Source organism: Aythya marila (genome assembly GCF_965140915.1).
Source record: "Aythya marila genome assembly, chromosome: 4".
NCBI classification, from domain to species: Eukaryota; Metazoa; Chordata; class Aves; order Anseriformes; family Anatidae; genus Aythya; species Aythya marila.
The window spans coordinates 7,629,786-7,648,430 of NC_139045.1; the positions used below are offsets into that span (position 1 = coordinate 7,629,786).

The 18,645-nt window shown below is 45.2% G+C and overlaps 1 protein-coding gene across 1 annotated transcript; it reads left to right on the plus strand.

Annotated features, from left to right (window-relative positions):
- The first annotated feature begins 8,930 nt into the window (after positions 1-8,930).
- LOC309877396 (alcohol dehydrogenase class-3) lies at positions 8,931-16,764 on the plus strand. The gene is made up of 9 exons (XM_082758684.1): positions 8,931-8,968; positions 9,882-9,983; positions 10,568-10,709; positions 11,286-11,373; positions 12,097-12,316; positions 12,811-13,071; positions 13,801-13,936; positions 14,641-14,779; positions 16,421-16,764. The coding sequence occupies exons 1-9, from the start codon at positions 8,957-8,959 to the stop codon at positions 16,443-16,445; spliced, it is 1,125 nt and encodes a 374-aa protein (XP_082614810.1). The 5' UTR covers positions 8,931-8,956; the 3' UTR covers positions 16,446-16,764.
- The last annotated feature ends 1,881 nt before the right edge of the window (positions 16,765-18,645 follow it).

Sequence of the window (18,645 nt, forward strand, 5' to 3'; positions counted from 1 at the left end):
GACTGACTCATTCGATCAGAAAGTCTGACATTCAGCATCCAGGTTCCACCTCCATGTAATGGAAGCAGCCTTTTCGTGAAGGTAGTAGTTTCAAGTGGCTCTTCCAAAACCCTCACGGCAGCCAGTGGCATTTGCTGCCCTCCCCTCATCCTACAAGGCCACTTATGTATCTCCATCAAGCATAATTCATGTTGGTAGGTGCTGTGGATGGCAAGGAAGGGCTTGCACACCAACTGCATACCAGCAAGGCTTTAATTGACTGCTGGTAGACCTGGTGCAGGCTGCCCGTGCCACCCTTACCAACATGTGGGATATCTGCATCATTGGCCCCACCCAAGCTCGTGTCAAGCATGGGGGCTGCTCCACTTGCTGGGAAACGTGGCAGTAACAGGTTGGGGTTAATGGAGGACCACTGCCCTTCCCGAAATGTTGTTGCCACCATCTTGTGGCACAGGGATGCCAGGCATGGGTCGAGGAGGTTTGATTCATATCTTAAGGGCAAGCTAGTTCCTATTCAAATCCAATGCATCACAAGATAGATTTTCTTGGAACATCCTGCAAGTTTGTTAAAACCACAGTCTGCTGATTGAGAGATTAAATAAATAAATAAATAAATAAATAAATTTAAAGTAAATGACGCACTTAAAAACAGAGTTTGAATGATTCTTGAGAGACCATGTAGATTGGACCTTTTCCCAGTGCAGCATCAATTCTCTGGATTATTGCTGAGAGAAAACTTGTGCTTAAAGGCCTCCAGCAATGATCTATTCCATTACCATTTTACAGTGCATCATACTGTCAAAGTATAACCTCCTTGGAGAGGACACATCTCCTGTTCTTGGGTTACCTGGCATCACGAGAGGCCATCAATCAGGCTGACAGTGACCTCCCTTCCCATTTTTTAAAGCCCTACCACAAAGCAACCTCATGTTTGGCTGATCTTTTTCCAGTGTGCAAGTTTTAGCTTGGGGTTTAAGTTATACACGTCTCTCATCAGACCACATTACTACCAATCAATACAAATTATAACAATTCTAATATTTCCTTATTAATACTTCCATAGCTGGACCTGTATTGGATGGGAAACTTTTAACACTAGAAATATCGAAATGGTCAGAGAAGACTGCACATGCTCTTACACATCTGCAAGTAGAAGTGTCATGAACAAGCAGTTCAAAATAAATATTGCACAGGCATTTGTGTAAGAACAGCAAAACGGTGTTTCTACAATCTGCTAGACTGCTTGTGCATAACCCAAATGCTGAGGTACTATCCACCTTGCCCAGCTTTTCCACATCAGTAAGTCAGGTGCATGTGATTAGCTACTTGGGTATTTCAACCATATTTTCCTTTGAACTCTCCATCTCATCATGTTTTTATTCAGAAGACATTGAATCAATTTCCAGTATCGCTACTTAGACAAATTTATTTCAGCCCATTTCCCCATATAAGCATTGCGAACCAAGTCAGAATGTCTAAAAGCCTTCAAACCCTGTGCCATACCATCGGGTATGCTCACTGAGAAGAAGATTAGTTTCAGTTAAAAAGCGTCTTTCTAGGTCTCACTTTCAACAGCTTTATTTTCTGCCACTGTGCCAGGACCACGACTGGCCCCACTCAAGAACTGTCTCACTCAAATCATGGGCCACTTGCAGGGAGATGTGGTGGTAACAGGCAGGGGTAAAGGAAGACCCGAAATGTTGCCACCATCTTGTGGCACAGGGACACGAGGCATGGGATGAGGAGGGGGCTGAGGAGGCATGGGATGAGTCCCGGTGCCCAAGGGGCAGCCTGTCTCTCTGGCAAGCAAAATGGCCCGGGAAAGGGGCCCCCAGCCCCCTGGCCCTCCTCCTTCCACACCAGGGCCTCTTTCAGGCCGCACAAGCCCCCTCCCAACACGGCCATGTCGGACCTGGGGCATGGCGCCATCACTGCAGCCATCACTGCGGCCTCCTGATGTCACAGTGGCATCTGCCTACCGGCGTTGTTCTGGCGCCTATAAAAGCCCCTGCGCCTGCCCCCCCCCCCCCTCGCTGATCCCCCAGGATCTCTAGCGAATGCCAGCCATGGTTGGTCTGAAGAGAACTTGGGGTGACAGCTGCCCATCCCTGTGTGGGACCAAAGTGAATTGGGCTATGGAGCCTGAGAAGAAGTGGAGGCGGTGGAGCAGCAGTGGAGACAGAGCGGCCGCGGCGGATGGTGTGGAGCCCATGGAGGTGGATCCACCTGCGGAGGACGAAGAGCCGATGGAGGTGGATCCACCTCCAGCCCATCTGGTGTGGCACAACACCATCGTGCCAGGGCTCCCACCAGCGAGACAGCACCATCATCATCGCAGAACCGCCCGGACCGCTCCGTACTCCTGGCCCTGCCTCCGCCGCCACACGTAGGGGGGAGAGGCCATCCCGTTACCATCATGCAGGATTGCCTGCACCATGGCCTCTCCCCCCTTCCCTTCTTCTCCCCCCTTTCCCCTTCCTCTTCCCCTTCCCCTTCCCCCCCTTTCCTGCAGAAGTGTCATCTCTTCTGCACGGAGCCCCAAGCACTGGGCAAGAGCGCACTCGGCTTCCTCTGGGCTGCTGCACCGGGCGACAGGAGAAGCCCTCCGAAGGCCACGCTGGGCGTGGGGTGTCTCGGAGAAGGCTGCCAAGAGGTGCTTGAAGACGAAGCCTGGCCCTGCATGGCCGTGCACAGAGAACAGCAGCAGAGCCCTGGAAACGGGCACGCAGACAGCTGTTCCTCTGCAGAAGCAGAAGTCTTCAGGCCTGCCAGGAAGAAGCGCAGGAGTGCAGCGTGAAGTCCCTTCAAGGTGCTGGGTTACCAGCTCTTCCCAGGACGGGGCAACAGACTGATAGAATAATCATGTTAAACATAATAAATACTACAACAACCACAACAAATAAAATAAAATAAAAATAAAAAACAGTAAAACTGCTTTCCTCTCTGATTTTTCTGTTGTTGTTGAGACTACACTTGGACTCCAGCATCCCCTTCTGGTCTCCCCCAGACAGGAAAGATCCTGATGGGTGTGGAGTGGGCACAGCCCAGGGCATACGAGGAAGTGAGGGGCCAAGGCACACGGCATACAAGGGCAGGCTGAGGGATCTCCTTGGGTCAGCACGAAGGAGAGAAGGCTCAGGGGTGGACCTGACAGCTGCCTGCAGGGAGGGAGTAGAGAAGATGAAGCCTGCGTCTTCTCTGAGGTGCTCTGTGGCAGAAAGGTGAGCAGCACCAGGTCCAGACTTGCAGGTGGTGACAGCCCAGGCAGCAAAAAGGAAAAGATTGTCCCCACAAGAGCGTTCAGACAGAACTGGTGACCAGAACGGCTACAAAGTCTCTGTCCTGGTGGGCAGCTGACCTTGACTGCACAATGCTTCCATTAGACCAGAGTTCCCAAAGCCCTTTCCAAATTGGCCTTAAACACTTCCAGGATGAGGCATCCTCTAGAGGAGGGTGAAGATTTGTGCTCCTTCTCCAATCACTTTGTCAATGCCCCCTTCCCTAGAGAGGAATCCCAGCTGCCTGGCTTCCCTGCCCTCTAATACCAGGCTATTGGCTCCATTGTCCCAGCACCGGAGCAGCCAGGTGACAAGGTGCTCACCTGGACGATGACTGAAATCTTTTTGCATATCTTGTATCTCATCCTGGGATAGGCTTTGGGTAGCTATTGATGCCTGTATGATATCTTCCTCTTTGTCTTCCTGTTCCTCTGATGGCCCAGCCACTTTACAGTAGCCTGCCTGGACTTCTTCTTCCTCCCCAGTCTCAGTAGGAGTTCCTCCGCTTTCTAATAGACCTGACTTTTTCATCCGTTGTTTCATCTTGGATACAAGGCAACTGACACTGGCACGGTTTGGTTCCCCATCCCAGCTTTGGGGCCTGTCACAGGGACTGGAATGGCTGCAGGGCCCGTTGTAGGGGTTGGAACGGCTTGCAGGGCATGTCACAGGCGTTGAACTGCTGTTTCTGAGGTTTGCAAAGGCAGAACCTGTCTATTTCATTGGATCCAGCAAGGGGAAGTGCTAAGTCCTGCACCTGGGCAGGAGCAACCCCAGGCACCAGGACATGCTGGGAGTTGTCCATCTACAAAGCAGCTTTTTAGGAAAAGACTTTTTGATCCCGGTGGACGCCATAGCTAAGCTGACAGCATGTGCCATTGCAGCAAAGGCAGCTAATGGTATCCAGGGCTGTGTTAGACAAAGTGTTGCCAAAGGGCTGAAGGAGGTGATCATTCCGCTCTATTCAGCACTGTTGAGGCCACAGCTGCAGTGCCATATCCAGTTCTGGTCTGCGCAGTAGAGGAGTGATGTAGAACTGCTGGAGAGAGTTCAGCAGTGGGCCATAAGGATGACTGAGGGACTGGAGCATCTCTCCTGTGAGGAAAGGCTGAGAGAGCTGGGGCTGTCCAGCCTGGAGAAAAAAAAGGCTCAGGGAGGATCTGCCCAAAGGGCACTCACTGATATATTCGAGAACTCAGGCCTGTCCATCTGAGCTCGGTGCCAAGGAAGCTCATGGAGCTTGTTATCTCAGGTGCCATCTCACAGCACTTGGAGGACAACCAGGCGATCAGGCCCAGTCATCATGGCTTTATAAAAGGCAGGTCCTGCTTCACAGCCTGGTCTCCTTCTACAACACGGTGATGCGCTCAGTGGATGGGGACAAGGCTGTGCCTGTGGCCTACCTAGACTTCATTAAGGCTTTTGACACCATTTCCCTCACCATTCTCCTGAAGAAGCTGGCAGCTCAAGGCCTGAGCAGTTGTATGCTTTCTTGGATTAAAAACTGGCTGTGTGGCCAGGCCTAAGGAGCTGTGGTGAATGGAGTTAAATCCAGCTGGAGGCCGGTCACTACCAGTGTCCCCCACAGCTCAGTGTTGGGGCCAATTCTCTTCAATATCTTTATCAGCCATCTCAGCGAGGGGATCAAGTGCACCCTCAGTAAGTTTCCAGAGTGCTATTCTGCAAGTTAGGCCTGAGTGTTGATCAGCTTGAGGTAGGAGGGCTCTGCAGAGGGATCTGGGTAGGCTGGGCCGATAGGCATCATACACCTAATGCTTTTTGACCTCTTTTGTGCAACTCTTATCCCAGTCAACAGCCCTTTGAGCTTCTGGAACCCCCCTCAGTAGGGTCAGCAATTTCACAGCACGTCATGAACACACAAATGAGTTATTAAAGGTTAACAAATCCCATCTTGCTGCCAGTTTGAAGTCATGTTTGCACACAGAACTCACTTTGCCCTGCTGTAAAAGTCACCTTTAATTCTCTTCATTACTTTTTAAGTATAAAACATTAAGGCTACAGGTAATTAGATGACACCACAAGAACTCATTATGTTTTAATTGCGCTTCAGCAGTCCCCTTCCTAGAAAACACAAGTTCCTCCCAAGAAACTTTGACAAAACAAAATTTGATTGCTACAAAATAAGTCTGCCTTGAGTCGATGATAACTTGCACTTTACCAGTTATTTTGTACTCTTCACGTGAAAAATTGTTAAGGGCTGCAGAGTACTGGTATTATATCAGTGCCACCTGGCGGTTACCTCCTACCACTTTCTCTGTGTGCTGCTGATCGACTTTTCCTGGCCAGGCAGGAGGCTCTGAATTTCCACCAGGACCAACATTTGCCTGCAGCAGACGTCCTTGGCTCAGGCTCTCCACGGGCACTAGCAGAGGACTAACAACGACATTTATATGAATGTATCAGAGGAAGACGCTGTCAAGTATGAGCAAGGAATTATCAGCATAACCCTTCCACTATTTTTATCCTTCTGATTTCTCTGGCATGGTATATGCATCAATATATGAGAATCAACCCATAAAAGAACCATCATTTGTGGTTTATTTGATTTTTATTTTTAAATTATTATTTTTAAAATCAAAGAGCTAAAAATATTAACCATGCACATCCCCAAATGACTCATTTTCATTCCTAAAATATTAAAAATCATTCACTATCCCAGCTTCTTGCATCTCTACTGAAAAAATGTCATGACCATTTTACATATTTTCGTATTTAAATACAGTACATTAGCATGGGCCTTTGATTTGAGAAGTTATTTTACTTTGGCATGCTTTCCAATCAACTTTTTTTTTTTTTTTTTTTTTTTTTTTTTTAAGTATTGGATATGGAGATAATGTTTTAAATTTATATTTGTATTTACAAAAGCAGAATTTTATAATTCACCCGGGACTATCCAAAGAAATATCAACCAGCTTTGAGTATTTCACATGATTTTTTTTTTTTATTATTATTTTTTAAATCTTTCCACTTTCCAAGCAGCTATGACTTGCAGAAAACAGACTCCACAATCAGTAATATTGTAAAGTAGGAATGTTTATTCAGTGCTGGGCAGCACAGGGGGTTGTCCTACCGAAGTCGTGGGCACCTGACGCGGCAACTTGCCATGGTTATATGCAACAAAGAGTTATGCATGAAGTTTTACAATACGCCTATACATATTCATAACCTGTCCCTGCTTCATATTAAAATTAGTTCAAAGGAGTAATTTCCATAAAATCCTCCCATCTGAATTTGTGCAGTGTCTACTGGTGGTGGTCGTCGGGGGTCGTGGGGATGAAGGTTGATCACTCTTCCTCATCACTGCTAGTTGACCTCTTGTCTTTGCGCAGACGCAGCTGCTCCTTGGTTCTTGTCTATCCACAGGACCAGTGTCTGCCAGTTTCTTAAGATAGGCTCACGCTCTTATTAGGAGACTGACCTTGGTAAGGGGCCCAAGGCTTCTTGCTTTAGTTAATTTGCACAATGCACCACAGTTAGCAAAGACACTAAGTAGCATCCTAGTTCAATGCTGTCAGCGCTCTATCTCTACTTGATAAGATTCTCCCAACTCTCTCAGCTATAGATGGATTTTACAGAAATGAATTGTTGCTTTGAAGTTTCTAATTCTTTTGAATGCTACGAAAATATCTTCCACTACTTCATAGGAGAAGGTAGGAGAGCCTAAATCAGAATTCAGACGGCTGGTTTGGAGAGCAATGCCCCACGAAAAGACTGCTTTACTCAGATAGTCACAGCTGAAATTTCTAGATCTGTCCTGTTCCACCTGCACATGGGAACTTGCAGAATGAGGGCACACATTACCACAAGTTCAAAATGAAATATATCTATCAAAACTATTAAATCACATTGGTCTTATTTAGGAAATTATGTTAGTGGGAGAAAAAAGTACCTCTGGGGCAATCTAGCACTGATTCTGTTTGTGGAAATGAACCAGGTGATGTTTCCCTGAGGGCATCCCAGATTTTCCAGCAGGTAGGTGTGTCGGTCCCCTCCTCTCCACCCACACCTCACTACTCTGTTCAGCAGTGCGAGGTGCCAGGCAGCAGTTACAGTGCCACCACCTTCCCATTCCAGTGCTGGCACACTCCTCGTTCCTCCCTTTGGCACTCGGGCTGCCCAGGGATGAACACCCTGGCAGATCACTTGCAGTTTTTTCCAGCACATATTGTTTCCCAGGCTTGCAAGAGACTTCTTTCCCTGGATCTTCTTGCACTTCAAAGCCAAACTAAGGTAGAGAAACACTTTGCTAAAAAGCACTGCCTCCAGGAGATGAACAATAATACAATTCAAAAAATAAAAAGAATTTAAAAAGAAGCCATGTAGATCCCTAGCTGTTTTGGGCTCCCTTTCCCTTGCAACATGGAAAAGAGAACTCCCTCCATGCAAAAACACAACTGCCAGGCCTTTCTCCCACATGCTCACAGTGCGTCCAAGCCCCCCTCTTCTCCCAACCCTGGCTGGTGCAAAACATCTGCCAGAATAGCATATGAGAGACCACGACCAACCCAACATAGGAAATAGAGTAGCACTAGGAGGCCTCGCCTACAGACCCTTCCCATATAAACCTGAAACACACATGACAAAGCATATATAGTTCAGCCAACTGCTCCGTGTGGTGACCTGATTTACTTGCATGGTTCAGAGAATAGAAAGAAAGTGGCAAAACTATATACCACATCCACGGGCTTCCAAGAGTAGAAGGCAACCCTAGAGACAACATGACAAAACAGCAAGAAGGGGAAATGAAAAAAAATAAAAAACAATGCATTTATCTCTGAAGTTGGGCACTGAGCATTAAGAAGTTATGATTAATGGAGTTACGATTTAGGTACTTATGCTTTTATCTGCCACAATCAGCACTTATAGTTTCCAGAACATCAGTGATAGGGCCACTAAGAGAAGCTGAGCACCTGTGGAGTTGAGCTAACCAGAATGCTTGGAGGCTTTTTGGGAGCACTGACAAAGCAGGGGTGATCAGGAGCACACGCTCTGGGTGCAGATCCTCTCCCTAACCCCCAGCCTGACCCTCCCCTGTCCCAGCTCCATGCCGTTCCCTCGGGTCCTGTCGCTGTCCCCAGAGAGCAGAGCTCAGCGCCTGCCCCTCCGCTCCCCTCATGAGGAAGCTTTAGCCTTCATAGACTTCCTTTGGACACTGTCTGACAGTTTTATGTCTTTCTTATACTGTGGCACCCAAAACTGCTCTCAGTTCTTGGGGTGAGGCCACACCAGCACAGAGCAGAGCGGGACAATCCCTTCCCTTGAGCGGCTGGCAGTGCTGTGCCTGAAGCACCCCAGGGCACGCAGAGGACTCATGTTCAACTTGTCATTACGCCATTAAATACTGTAGTTATTATTTACGCCATCAAACCCCATCAAGCTACCAGTGGCACTTGCTGACTCCTGGTACTTAGTTGAGGGGGGACGGGACCTCAGCACCCCCCCGCAACGCCTCAGGGGCCGGCGCCTGACTGGGACCGGGGCATGGACACCCCCGCCCTGCCATGGGGTGGCAGCGAAGGGATGGAGGGAGGCGCTGAGGGAGGCACCCGCCATCTTCCCGCCCCTCCTCAGCCCCCGGCCATGGCTCCAGCGGCCATGCGTGTGCCCGCCTTGGAGTGGGGCGGGGTCGGGGTCGCCCTCCCCTTCCGTCCGGAGCGATGGCGAGCGGGGTGAGGCAGCGAGCGGGGTCCCCGTCCCCCCTGGTCCCGTCCTGTCCCCCTCTGTCCCCCTCCACTTTGTGTCACTGCGCTTTGGGGGGAGGGGGTCGCCCCGAGACTCCCCCTCCAGCACCGGGAGGCTTCGACTAACGGCGGAAATAATGGGATTTGGGGTTTTGGGAGACCTATATTGGCAACAAAATTAATGGGATTTGGGGATTTCTGCGTGCACCCGCGGCCGTCGCCATCCCAGCAGCCGGTTCAGGGTTCTGTGGTGAAATCCCCTGGTGCGGTTTGGCAGCGTTCAGCCGGGTAGCAAGGAGCAGAGCAAAGGGAATTTGGCCCCAGGGAGCAATCCCTGCTTGCTCTGCTGGGGCTATAAGGTTTTTAAAAGGGCCTTTTTGGGTCGGCAGCAGTCGTTTCAGCGATTTTTGCACGTGGCTGTGCTGTTTGGGGTGCGGTGAGGGTGGTAGCCCTCATGTTATGGAACAAGAAGCCCACCTTTAACGTGGGGGTCTCGGGCTGTTACGTGACTTCCAGTTTGCTTTCCAAATTTCTGAACGAGCACTCTGTGCTCAAGGACCACCTCTTACACACATACCTGTTTTATTTTAAACCACCGCTTTTATTATGCAATCTCTCCATTCCTGTTGCTCATTTCACTGCAGTGTTTGTATATGTCCCAAGCAATCCTGGGTTTATTATACTTTTGCACAATAAGAGAATAACATTCAAAGTTCAGATCTTGGTTCATTCACTCAGCTTCCTGGGAGCAAATGTGGACCAATTAAGCCTTTGTGCTGAAATGATGTATCTCAGATCTGGGATTCTTTCCAAAAGCCAGTAGCCTTTCTCTCATTTCCTTGCTTGGTTGAACAAGAATTATTTTAACAGATGTTCTCTTTTTCTTGTTGATGTCTTTTAGGTTATTAAATGCAGGGCTGCTGTTGCCTGGGAGGCAGGTAAACCTCTCTCTCTTGAGGAGGTGGAGGTTGCTCCACCAAAAGCTCATGAAGTCCGCATCAAGGTAATTACATCAATCTTTACCTGTATCCATTATGTTTTGGGAGACTGAGTATTAAAGCTGTTTACCAACAGAATAAACATTGAATGGATAGCATTAGTTCATTAGTATCTCAGCGGTTTTACAAAGAAGAAAATTATGGTGTTTAGATCTTCTGTTTATGGAAAACATCTTTGATTTCTGTTGGTCTCAGTCCAGAGCCTGGTCTAAAGTTCATAGCTAGACTTGGAGGTTGATTATTTCAAATCCAGGAACCCAGCCTGCATTGAGATGACTTGCACTACAGATTTATTGCCCGAGGAAACAAGATGACATCATCTACCCCTTTCAACAGCAGGACATAGTTGGTGGAATAAGAAAAGATGCGCTATCCCCCAAATTTTCTTTTTTCAAAGTGTGACGTATACTTTGTGCTGTGCCAGGAGTGATACAGCTTGCTGTATCACAAATGTTACTAGGATTGGCAAACTCCTATTGGCAATTTTGCTGAATGACCAACCAAAGGTTAATATTTAAATCTATGCTACTGTTCTATTCTTCAAGATACCTTGACTTATTTATATTTATATTTATCTATTTACTTACAGATAGTTGCCACTGCTGTCTGTCACACTGATGCCTATACACTGAGCGGTGCTGATCCTGAAGGATGCTTCCCTGTGATTTTGGGTCATGAGGGAGCAGGAATTGTGGAGAGCGTTGGGGAAGGAGTAACAAAAGTAAAGCCGGGTAAGAAAATACCTGACATTTTACAAGTTTTCTGACTTCCTTAAAAGTGTGACTTTACTATAATGGCAACTGTCAAATTGGGCCATTCACTTGCTCTATTGCAGGATATAATGTTTTATTCTGAATGTCTACATACATTTCTTTTGTCCAAGGAATAACACTAATCTATTCAGTGTACCCTCGGTTTAAAGATCGGAAAACTCCAGATTTCTTGCTTGAAATTGGATCGATATAGTTAGAAGATATTTTTTTTTCAAATGAAAGTTGTTACCTGTTCTTTTAAACAAGTTAAACAATTGTGTTACTATTGGTTTGAGGTTGTTTTGTTTTACAGTAAGTTCCTATTTGTTCTGGAACGATAAAGTTCTGATTGTCTGCTCAGAGATGAGAAAAAGTGTTTTATCTAGCACTCTCTATAAACAGTGCTACTCTGGACTGTAAGCAGATTGTAAAAAGAAATGAACAGTTTTAAATCAACAGTTGCTCACATAAAAGCCATACAAACTGAATAACTCTGCTTCTCTCTTTATGCCTTGCTTGACTCACTATTAGCCAGATATTTTTTTTCCTCTCTAGGGGATACCGTTATCCCTCTGTACATCCCCCAGTGTGGCGAGTGCAAATTCTGCAAGAATCCTAAAACTAATCTGTGTCAAAAGATCAGGTCTGTTTGCTTTTTATCTTGACACACGATATAGTATTTGTTTGACATATACCTGTTCTAGTTATCAAAAGTAAGAAAGTACATGTTTTAAGGAATCAGACACTACTTTGCATTCTTCCTTAAGATTTCTCCTTAAATAAATCTGTTTTTTTGTTTGTACATTTGTAAAGGTGTAAGCTGGTAGCCTGTTTCCACAGCTCTGAAAACATAAATGCTCTGACTCTGTATTTAATCCATACTTAAAGGAAATACTTCAGGGAATTTAGCTCTTGCTGCAAACACTGAATGCTTTGAGTGGTACAGAGTTATAGAGAGAGCTCTTTTTCCTTAATACACGCTTCTCTGCTGATTTTGCAGCTGGGTCCAATAAGCAAAAACCCAGGGACATAACTGATGGCTGCTGCTTGAGGGAAGCAGACTAAAGGAGGTGAAGGAAGATGGAGTGTGGTACCATGGCACAAGCAGTTAGCACTGGTAGCTAACAGGGTCAACGTGCTGATCCAACTCCCAATTCTTTCCATGCTTCCTTGGAGGAATTAACAATATTAAATGTTTTATTAGGAGACTAGTGTCTAATTTCTGTAAATTCATGGGTTTACTGGAATGTTCCAAAAATTACGGTGCAATTATGTGACTGTATCCCTGTGCTACTTACACAATACTGTCTAGTGAGAGTAATCACTGCTTAAGGCTCTGACTCTACTTTCCTGTCTTTGCCTTAAGAGTTACTCAAGGGAAAGGAGTCATGCCTGACGGTACCAGCAGATTCACCTGCAAAGGAAAGCAGATTTACCACTTCATGGGGACGAGCACCTTCTCGGAGTACACGGTGGTGGCTGACATCTCTGTAGCTAAGATAGACGCTGCAGCGCCTCTCGATAAAGTGTGTCTGCTGGGCTGCGGCATCTCCACTGGCTATGGGGCTGTTGTTAACACTGCCAAGGTAAAGGCTGTAGCCATGATGTACCAAATTTCTGTTCTTTTATGCTCTTCAGCTGGTGAAATTTAACTAAGAATTTCAAACGTCCATACAGGGCAGATCAGGTCAGAAGAAAATTAGAGGGTTAGACAAAATCCACGTGGAAGATGCTGCATCTCTTTCAATACCAACTTTGCTTTTCCTGAAATCACTTTTCCAACTCATCTTAATCTTGGTGCAAGTCATTCTGGTAGTTTTGAAGGTCAGGGTGGGAGAGAGAGACAGTAGGTGAGCACACATGAGGCTGGGGCAGGTTATGGAAGTCAAGTCTTTGGGCAAGAAGGAGAGCCTAGCACGTAAAGAGGTCTTCTATAAACTTTCCATAGAGTTTGCCTTATTGAAGCGATAAAGTCTTGTAGCCATATATATTTACCACCCCATTTTCTTCGTAACAGACTTGGGTTTTTAACTAATGTGGAAGAATCTTCTCTGTTGCTCATGGCTTTTTCTTCACCTAGGTGGAACCTGGCTCCACGTGTGCCGTCTTTGGTTTGGGAGGAGTTGGGCTGGCAGTTATCATGGGCTGTAAAGTTGCCGGAGCATCCCGGATCATTGGCATTGACATTAACAAGGATAAGTACGCCAAAGCCAAGGAGTTTGGAGCCACCGAGTGCATTAACCCTCAGGACTTCAAGAAGCCCATCCAGGAGGTGCTGGTTGAAATGACCGACGGTGGCGTAGACTACTCCTTCGAGTGCATCGGTAACGTTGGAGTCATGGTGAGTGAGTGCAGAACAGCAGCAAGGGGAGGGAGGGCACAGCTGGTTGCCACTTCGTTGTTCAGCTAAATAGGAAACCCAGCTGCTTGCTTGTTACAGGAAACATGCCATGCTATTTTTTTTTTTTCAAATAGTAATAATGGCTGTGACTAAGAAGGACAATTTACATCAAACCCTAAATATGCAAATCCTGTTTCTTATACTTTGCAGAAGTTTTTCTATCCTGAGTTTTCAGCTGCTGAAAAATTAACAAAAAACACATAAAATGTATTGTACAATGTACAATATATAATTTACTTATAATAATAATAATAATTTACAAATGTAAAATCTCAAGGACCGCTCGAAATCTCCCTTCTCCCCCAGATAATTAATTTAACTTTTAGAATCATAGAAGTATTGCTGAACGTAAGGCGAGGCTTTCAGGAATGACAACAGCATTTCTAATCTGTCAGTAACATGGTCTGCGTTGTCTCTGCTTGCAGTTTATCCCAGCTTCTAGGGGAGTGACTTTTTTGGAAGCCAGATGGGATATGACAAGAGCAATCTTTAACGTGTAAGGAGTCTGAACCAATGGGAAACTTAACCTAATTTTCAGGGGATTTATTGTCCCTTAAACACCAACGTGGCGATTCATTAACTGGGGGAGAGGAAGTGCAACCTGTGCCAGTCTAAGTAGCATTAACATTAGCAGTAAACGATCTGTTCTTGTCCTGTTCTTCTGTGAAGAGGGCTGCCTTGGAAGCCTGCCACAAGGGCTGGGGAGTCAGCGTGATCGTTGGAGTGGCTGCTGCTGGTCAGGAGATCTCTACACGGCCATTCCAGCTTGTAACTGGGCGGACATGGAAGGGGACCGCCTTTGGAGGTAACTCTTGCTTTGGGGATAAAAGTAATTTGCTGGGGGCTAAATGCAGGAAGAACTTGATATTCCTACAGACTGTCTACAGATAAACACACTGAAATAAACACATGAAATACAAGATCTCACATATTTCAAAGAGAGCATATAACCACCCACTAGTCAGTTCTATAGCAGTGGTATAGTGGGATTGCTTTCTTATTAGCACAAGGTTTGGGATGCAGCAAAGGACCTGGTCTTCGGGGAGATGTGAACTCAAAGATAGTTTTGTTGCTTAGTCAGTAAGCAAATTGCGGGGCTAAAATGGGAACTTACAAAAGAACTTGAAAATAAAAAGCAACAAAGTCCTGATAGACCTTTTCTGCCATCAAACCAGAAACCTGGTGAGACTTTTACAGCCACAAGGGGCTGACAGAGATGCTAGTGCATGCTTTCCTAGGTGAGGGCTGCTCTATGCCAAACGTTGAAATACCTAGTGAAAGGTTAGTGCGCTAATGTGGCTGGATAATGTGTGCCCTTGCCAGAGCTAGCTGCCCTCTGACATTCCTTATTCACTGCCTGAGGAGAGCAGGAGTAACAAACACCACCAATCTCGGTTCCTTTTCACATTTATCAGATGATAACCCGTAAAAGGGCTGTATGTTTTCCTTCCTCTTTGTACAGAGGTGGGTGGAAGGGGCAAAAACAAATGCACACTCACTGTCTTTCAGGCTGGAAGAGCGTAGACAACGTGCCTAAACTGGTGACTGACTACATGTCCAAGAAGATCAAAGTGGATGAATTTGTGACTCACACCTTGCCTTTTGACAAAATTAATGAGGCCTTTGAGCTGATGCATACAGGAAAGAGGTAATGTTCATAATAATACTTCAGTTGTGTAGATGTTTGTTGAAGGCACATTGTCAAGATACAGGTTCCCTGCCCACTGTCATGTTCTAAACAGGTAGGATAAGAGCTGACAGATACCATGCACTTTTATTCTGAGATAAATGCACATTCTCTGAGCTCCTCTCCACATGCCAGAACACAGGCAGAGAGTGAAAAACAAGCAACAATGTCTAAGGGAAATATGCAGATCAGTAAAGCTGATAAAGGGGACAAGCCAGTCTTAGCTTTCCATTTCTAAAAGTATTGCTTAAACATTCCTCCTTAAAAAAATAAACGTAGAGAGAATGAAGGAGAGTTATCACAAATACATCTTTACAAGTCATTAAGCCATTAGTCTAATTTGGCTGTTAACTAAATAATAGATTTCGTTCATACTGCAAACTTCTGCCATCCACTGCAGGTGGTGAAAAACCTGCTGGATGCTTACTGAGCCGTGCTGCTCTTATAGCAGTATACCATGTAGGGGTTGTGATCGGGTTGCAGCAGTAGCACAAGGCTCAAAGTGTAGGGTATGCTCACCAGAGGATATATTGGGTGATGCCTGTGAAGCCCTGTACAGATACAGGTGTGGATGTGCTTGAAGGAAAACAGAGACTACCTGGGGATGCTCTGGCAGGATTTGCATCTGCAGGTTAAAATCCAAGGCGGAAGGATTAGTCAGTTTTAACCTGAGAAATGTTAAAGTTCGCTCTGCTGTGTCAAGTGCAGGCCTCTTTGAAATAAGAATTGTATTGAGATGCTCTCTAACTTGTTGGAAATTCATAGACTGGCATAGCTACCGCTGTCTCTTGGAATAGAAACCAGCTTATCAGCAGTCCAGGTTGCATACATTTTCAGAAGGTGTTTTCAAGAAAGAATCAGATAGTGGAAAAGGAAAATTGGAGAGATGCTCTAGTAAAAAAGACTCTCTCTTCCTACATATTTACATGAATCTCTTTCCATACTTTGCTTTACCTGCACATGGGTAAATAGGTATCAGCCTTACTGCAAGAATCCACAACAGTCTTTCTGTTTGACCTCAATCCATATTGATATTATAACTTCCTCAAAAATGACTTTCTCTGCTTTTCCTGATACTTTATTGGTGTTCCTAATTTGGATAAGTCAGTTAACATTAACCACATTTGTACCTTTTACAAATTTGAAGCACTGCATCATCTATGCAAATTTATTCCAGCAGTTGATCCCCGTACCCAGTTACAAAATCTTATGCTCATGCAGGAATAAATTATCAAAATGATTATGTCCTAGGAAAGTAATCATGAAAGCTACTTAAAATTCTCCAAGCAGCCAAAAGAGGGAAAACCTGTAAATATTGATTTTTCATAATCAATATTCTTGGGTGGTTACTGAAAACTGACACACGTAGTTTGAAAAGGCTTTCTTCCATTTTAAGTACACCTTTTTAGGGGAGGAACTAAAAATGAATAATGAGCATTTAGCAACCCATTTTTCAGCAGGATTTTTAATAAACACTTCTTATAAAAATGAAATTATACCTCTAATAAGTTGTAGTTAAGTGAGAGTATGTCTCAACAGTGAAGGGGAGGGAGGGGAGAGAATGGACATATTTGTAATTCTTATTTTTTTTTTCATTTTAAGCATTCGAACAGTCCTCAAGTTTTAGAGACAAACGTGGACCTTCCTGCCAGCCAGCCACATGGTAACTCTCCTTTTGTAATGGAGTTTCTGATAGAGGGTAGAATCAGGTAAATGCAAACTCACCAGGACGAGGAGGATGATACATTTTAGGGTGATCATGATGAATACTAAATAACTGTTTCTTCTGAAAAAAACAATCAGTAACCACTGGGGAGCGTTACATAATTAACACTGATGTTGGAACTTCTATTTCTGTATCTGTTCCTCAAATTCAGTAATGCTTAATTCAATATAGTTAATAAAAGCTCATTTCTAAACAGAGTGTTGGAATTACTGACCGTAAAGATGCTGAAGGCTGTGTCGCTGTTTTCTTCTTGAGGCTGTGTATTATTCTAATAGAGGAAGAGCGTTTTTCAGAGTCGTGTGCTGCAACTGCAGCGCGAGAGGGGCACGAACTGCAACAGCCCTCAAGCTTCTGAGGCTGTTCTGCGAAGAATTTACCACCCTGCTCTCTCTGGAAGCCACCCAGCAGAGCAGACAGGTTGGATGCATGACCTAAATGTCCAGGTGTCCCTGTGCTGCCTTATTTGCTATCTGGCTCGTGATGCTGGCTGCAGGCAGGGCTGTTCTGGAGATGAGAGCAGAGGAGCACTCCACTGGCTTGCCTTAGTGGTGTCCCCTCCAAGGCTTCAGTAGCACAGAGAAAGTTTTGTCATTTCCTTAAACTTACTGGCAACTGAGGAAGCCTACAGTCAGCACTGCAAAAACAAAACAAAACAAAAACAAATCTAACTTGGGATTGTTATCTGTAGTTGGCCAGAAATAGAATCAATCCATTGAAGAAGGGAGTACTACTGGTAGAGCAGCAGTTTCCTCGTGCAGATCACGGGAAGAACAGTGAAAGGCCTTGACTGAGGAAGGCTTCAGGGTGGGTTGTGGTGTGTTTTTTTTGGTTGTTGTTGTTGTTATTAGCGTTATGTGTTTTAATTTGAAATTGCAGGGCTTTTTTTTTTTTTCCTTTCTTTCTCCCCTTAACTATACTTTGACCCAACTGGATAGAATGTCTTGGCATCTAAACCTGGAAGCAGCAGCATGGCAGGTCCAGAAAAAGGGGCGAGAGAAAACAGGCTGCAAACAGGGGTGGAAAAACTACCCCGTTCAAAATACAGTTGCATACATGAAAAGCCAAACATACTCATTAAGGGAGGGATTTCATTTTTAAAGTGAGACTGGTCAAAGCAACTGTTCAGAAAACTCTCAATGCAAACAGTAATCAGGTTAGTGGTGAGAGGCAATTGTCTTCTAATAATTATCTTGCCCCAAGACACTGCTATACAACTGGGACGCTCACATCTTTTCCATTTGTTATTGGAAAGTTACCCTGAGAGCACTCTAAGAATAGTTGAGGTAGCTTTATTTCTAACTTCGTTTAAGACACAGCAAGCAACAAAATCTAATTCCTGTTGAATGGCTTTAAAAATTGAATGTTAAGCAACTGGAAGAAATAACAAGTGAATTTCTACCAGGAAAGCAAGCCCTCCTGCGCAGCAGTGAGGTGATTCTCAGTACCTCATAAGCTCCAGAAATACCAGCTGAGCATCAGAGAATTAGGTTAAAAAAAAAAAAAACAGAAACCTTACTGTTAATAAGCAGTTCCCAGGAGGGCACTCTGTAACTGCAGGGTTATATCAATACAGTATTAGCTCAGCATCTTAGCAAAACCAACTGGATGCAACAGAACTGAAGTGCATACGCTGTAACAGGTGATCCTCTGGGTTACACATGCTCCATCATGCCCATGCCATTATGCTGGCTGGATTACATTCTTACTCTGGAGAACCTGCAGCTTAGGGTGTTTATGGAGAGCTGGTTCTGTAACACCAGGGCAAGAAAACAAAGACATTTAGCAATACAGGCGTTCAGTTCAAAGACTTAGTTTCTTCCCAGGCTGAGGAATTGATGGCCTAGCTGTTGGGTAGCAGTTTTCAGACTACTTTGTTCTGCAAAGCTGTTGATTAAATGAAGTGTCTTTAAAGTAATCCCTTTGTAGCTGCTCGGCTAACAGAGGGATTCATTAACGCAAGTGCTCTTCCTTACACCTCACGCTTGGCGACTGAGGTACTGTATGAAATTGTACCATCTTGCCACATGCAGGGACTTCAGTGACCAAAAGTTTCCAATAAATAACTGCATGTAAAATGCATATACACTCTGCTGACTGTCAT

What these genes read in the sequence shown, in the direction of transcription:
- LOC309877396 (XM_082758684.1), top strand. An exon ending in CTGTTGTTAACACTGCCAAG is followed by an intron (nt 12,317 to 12,810) that starts GTAAAGGCTGTA and finishes TTCTTCACCTAG; the next exon opens with GTGGAACCTGGCTCCACGTG. An exon ending in TCGGTAACGTTGGAGTCATG is followed by an intron (nt 13,072 to 13,800) that starts GTGAGTGAGTGC and finishes TCTTCTGTGAAG; the next exon opens with AGGGCTGCCTTGGAAGCCTG.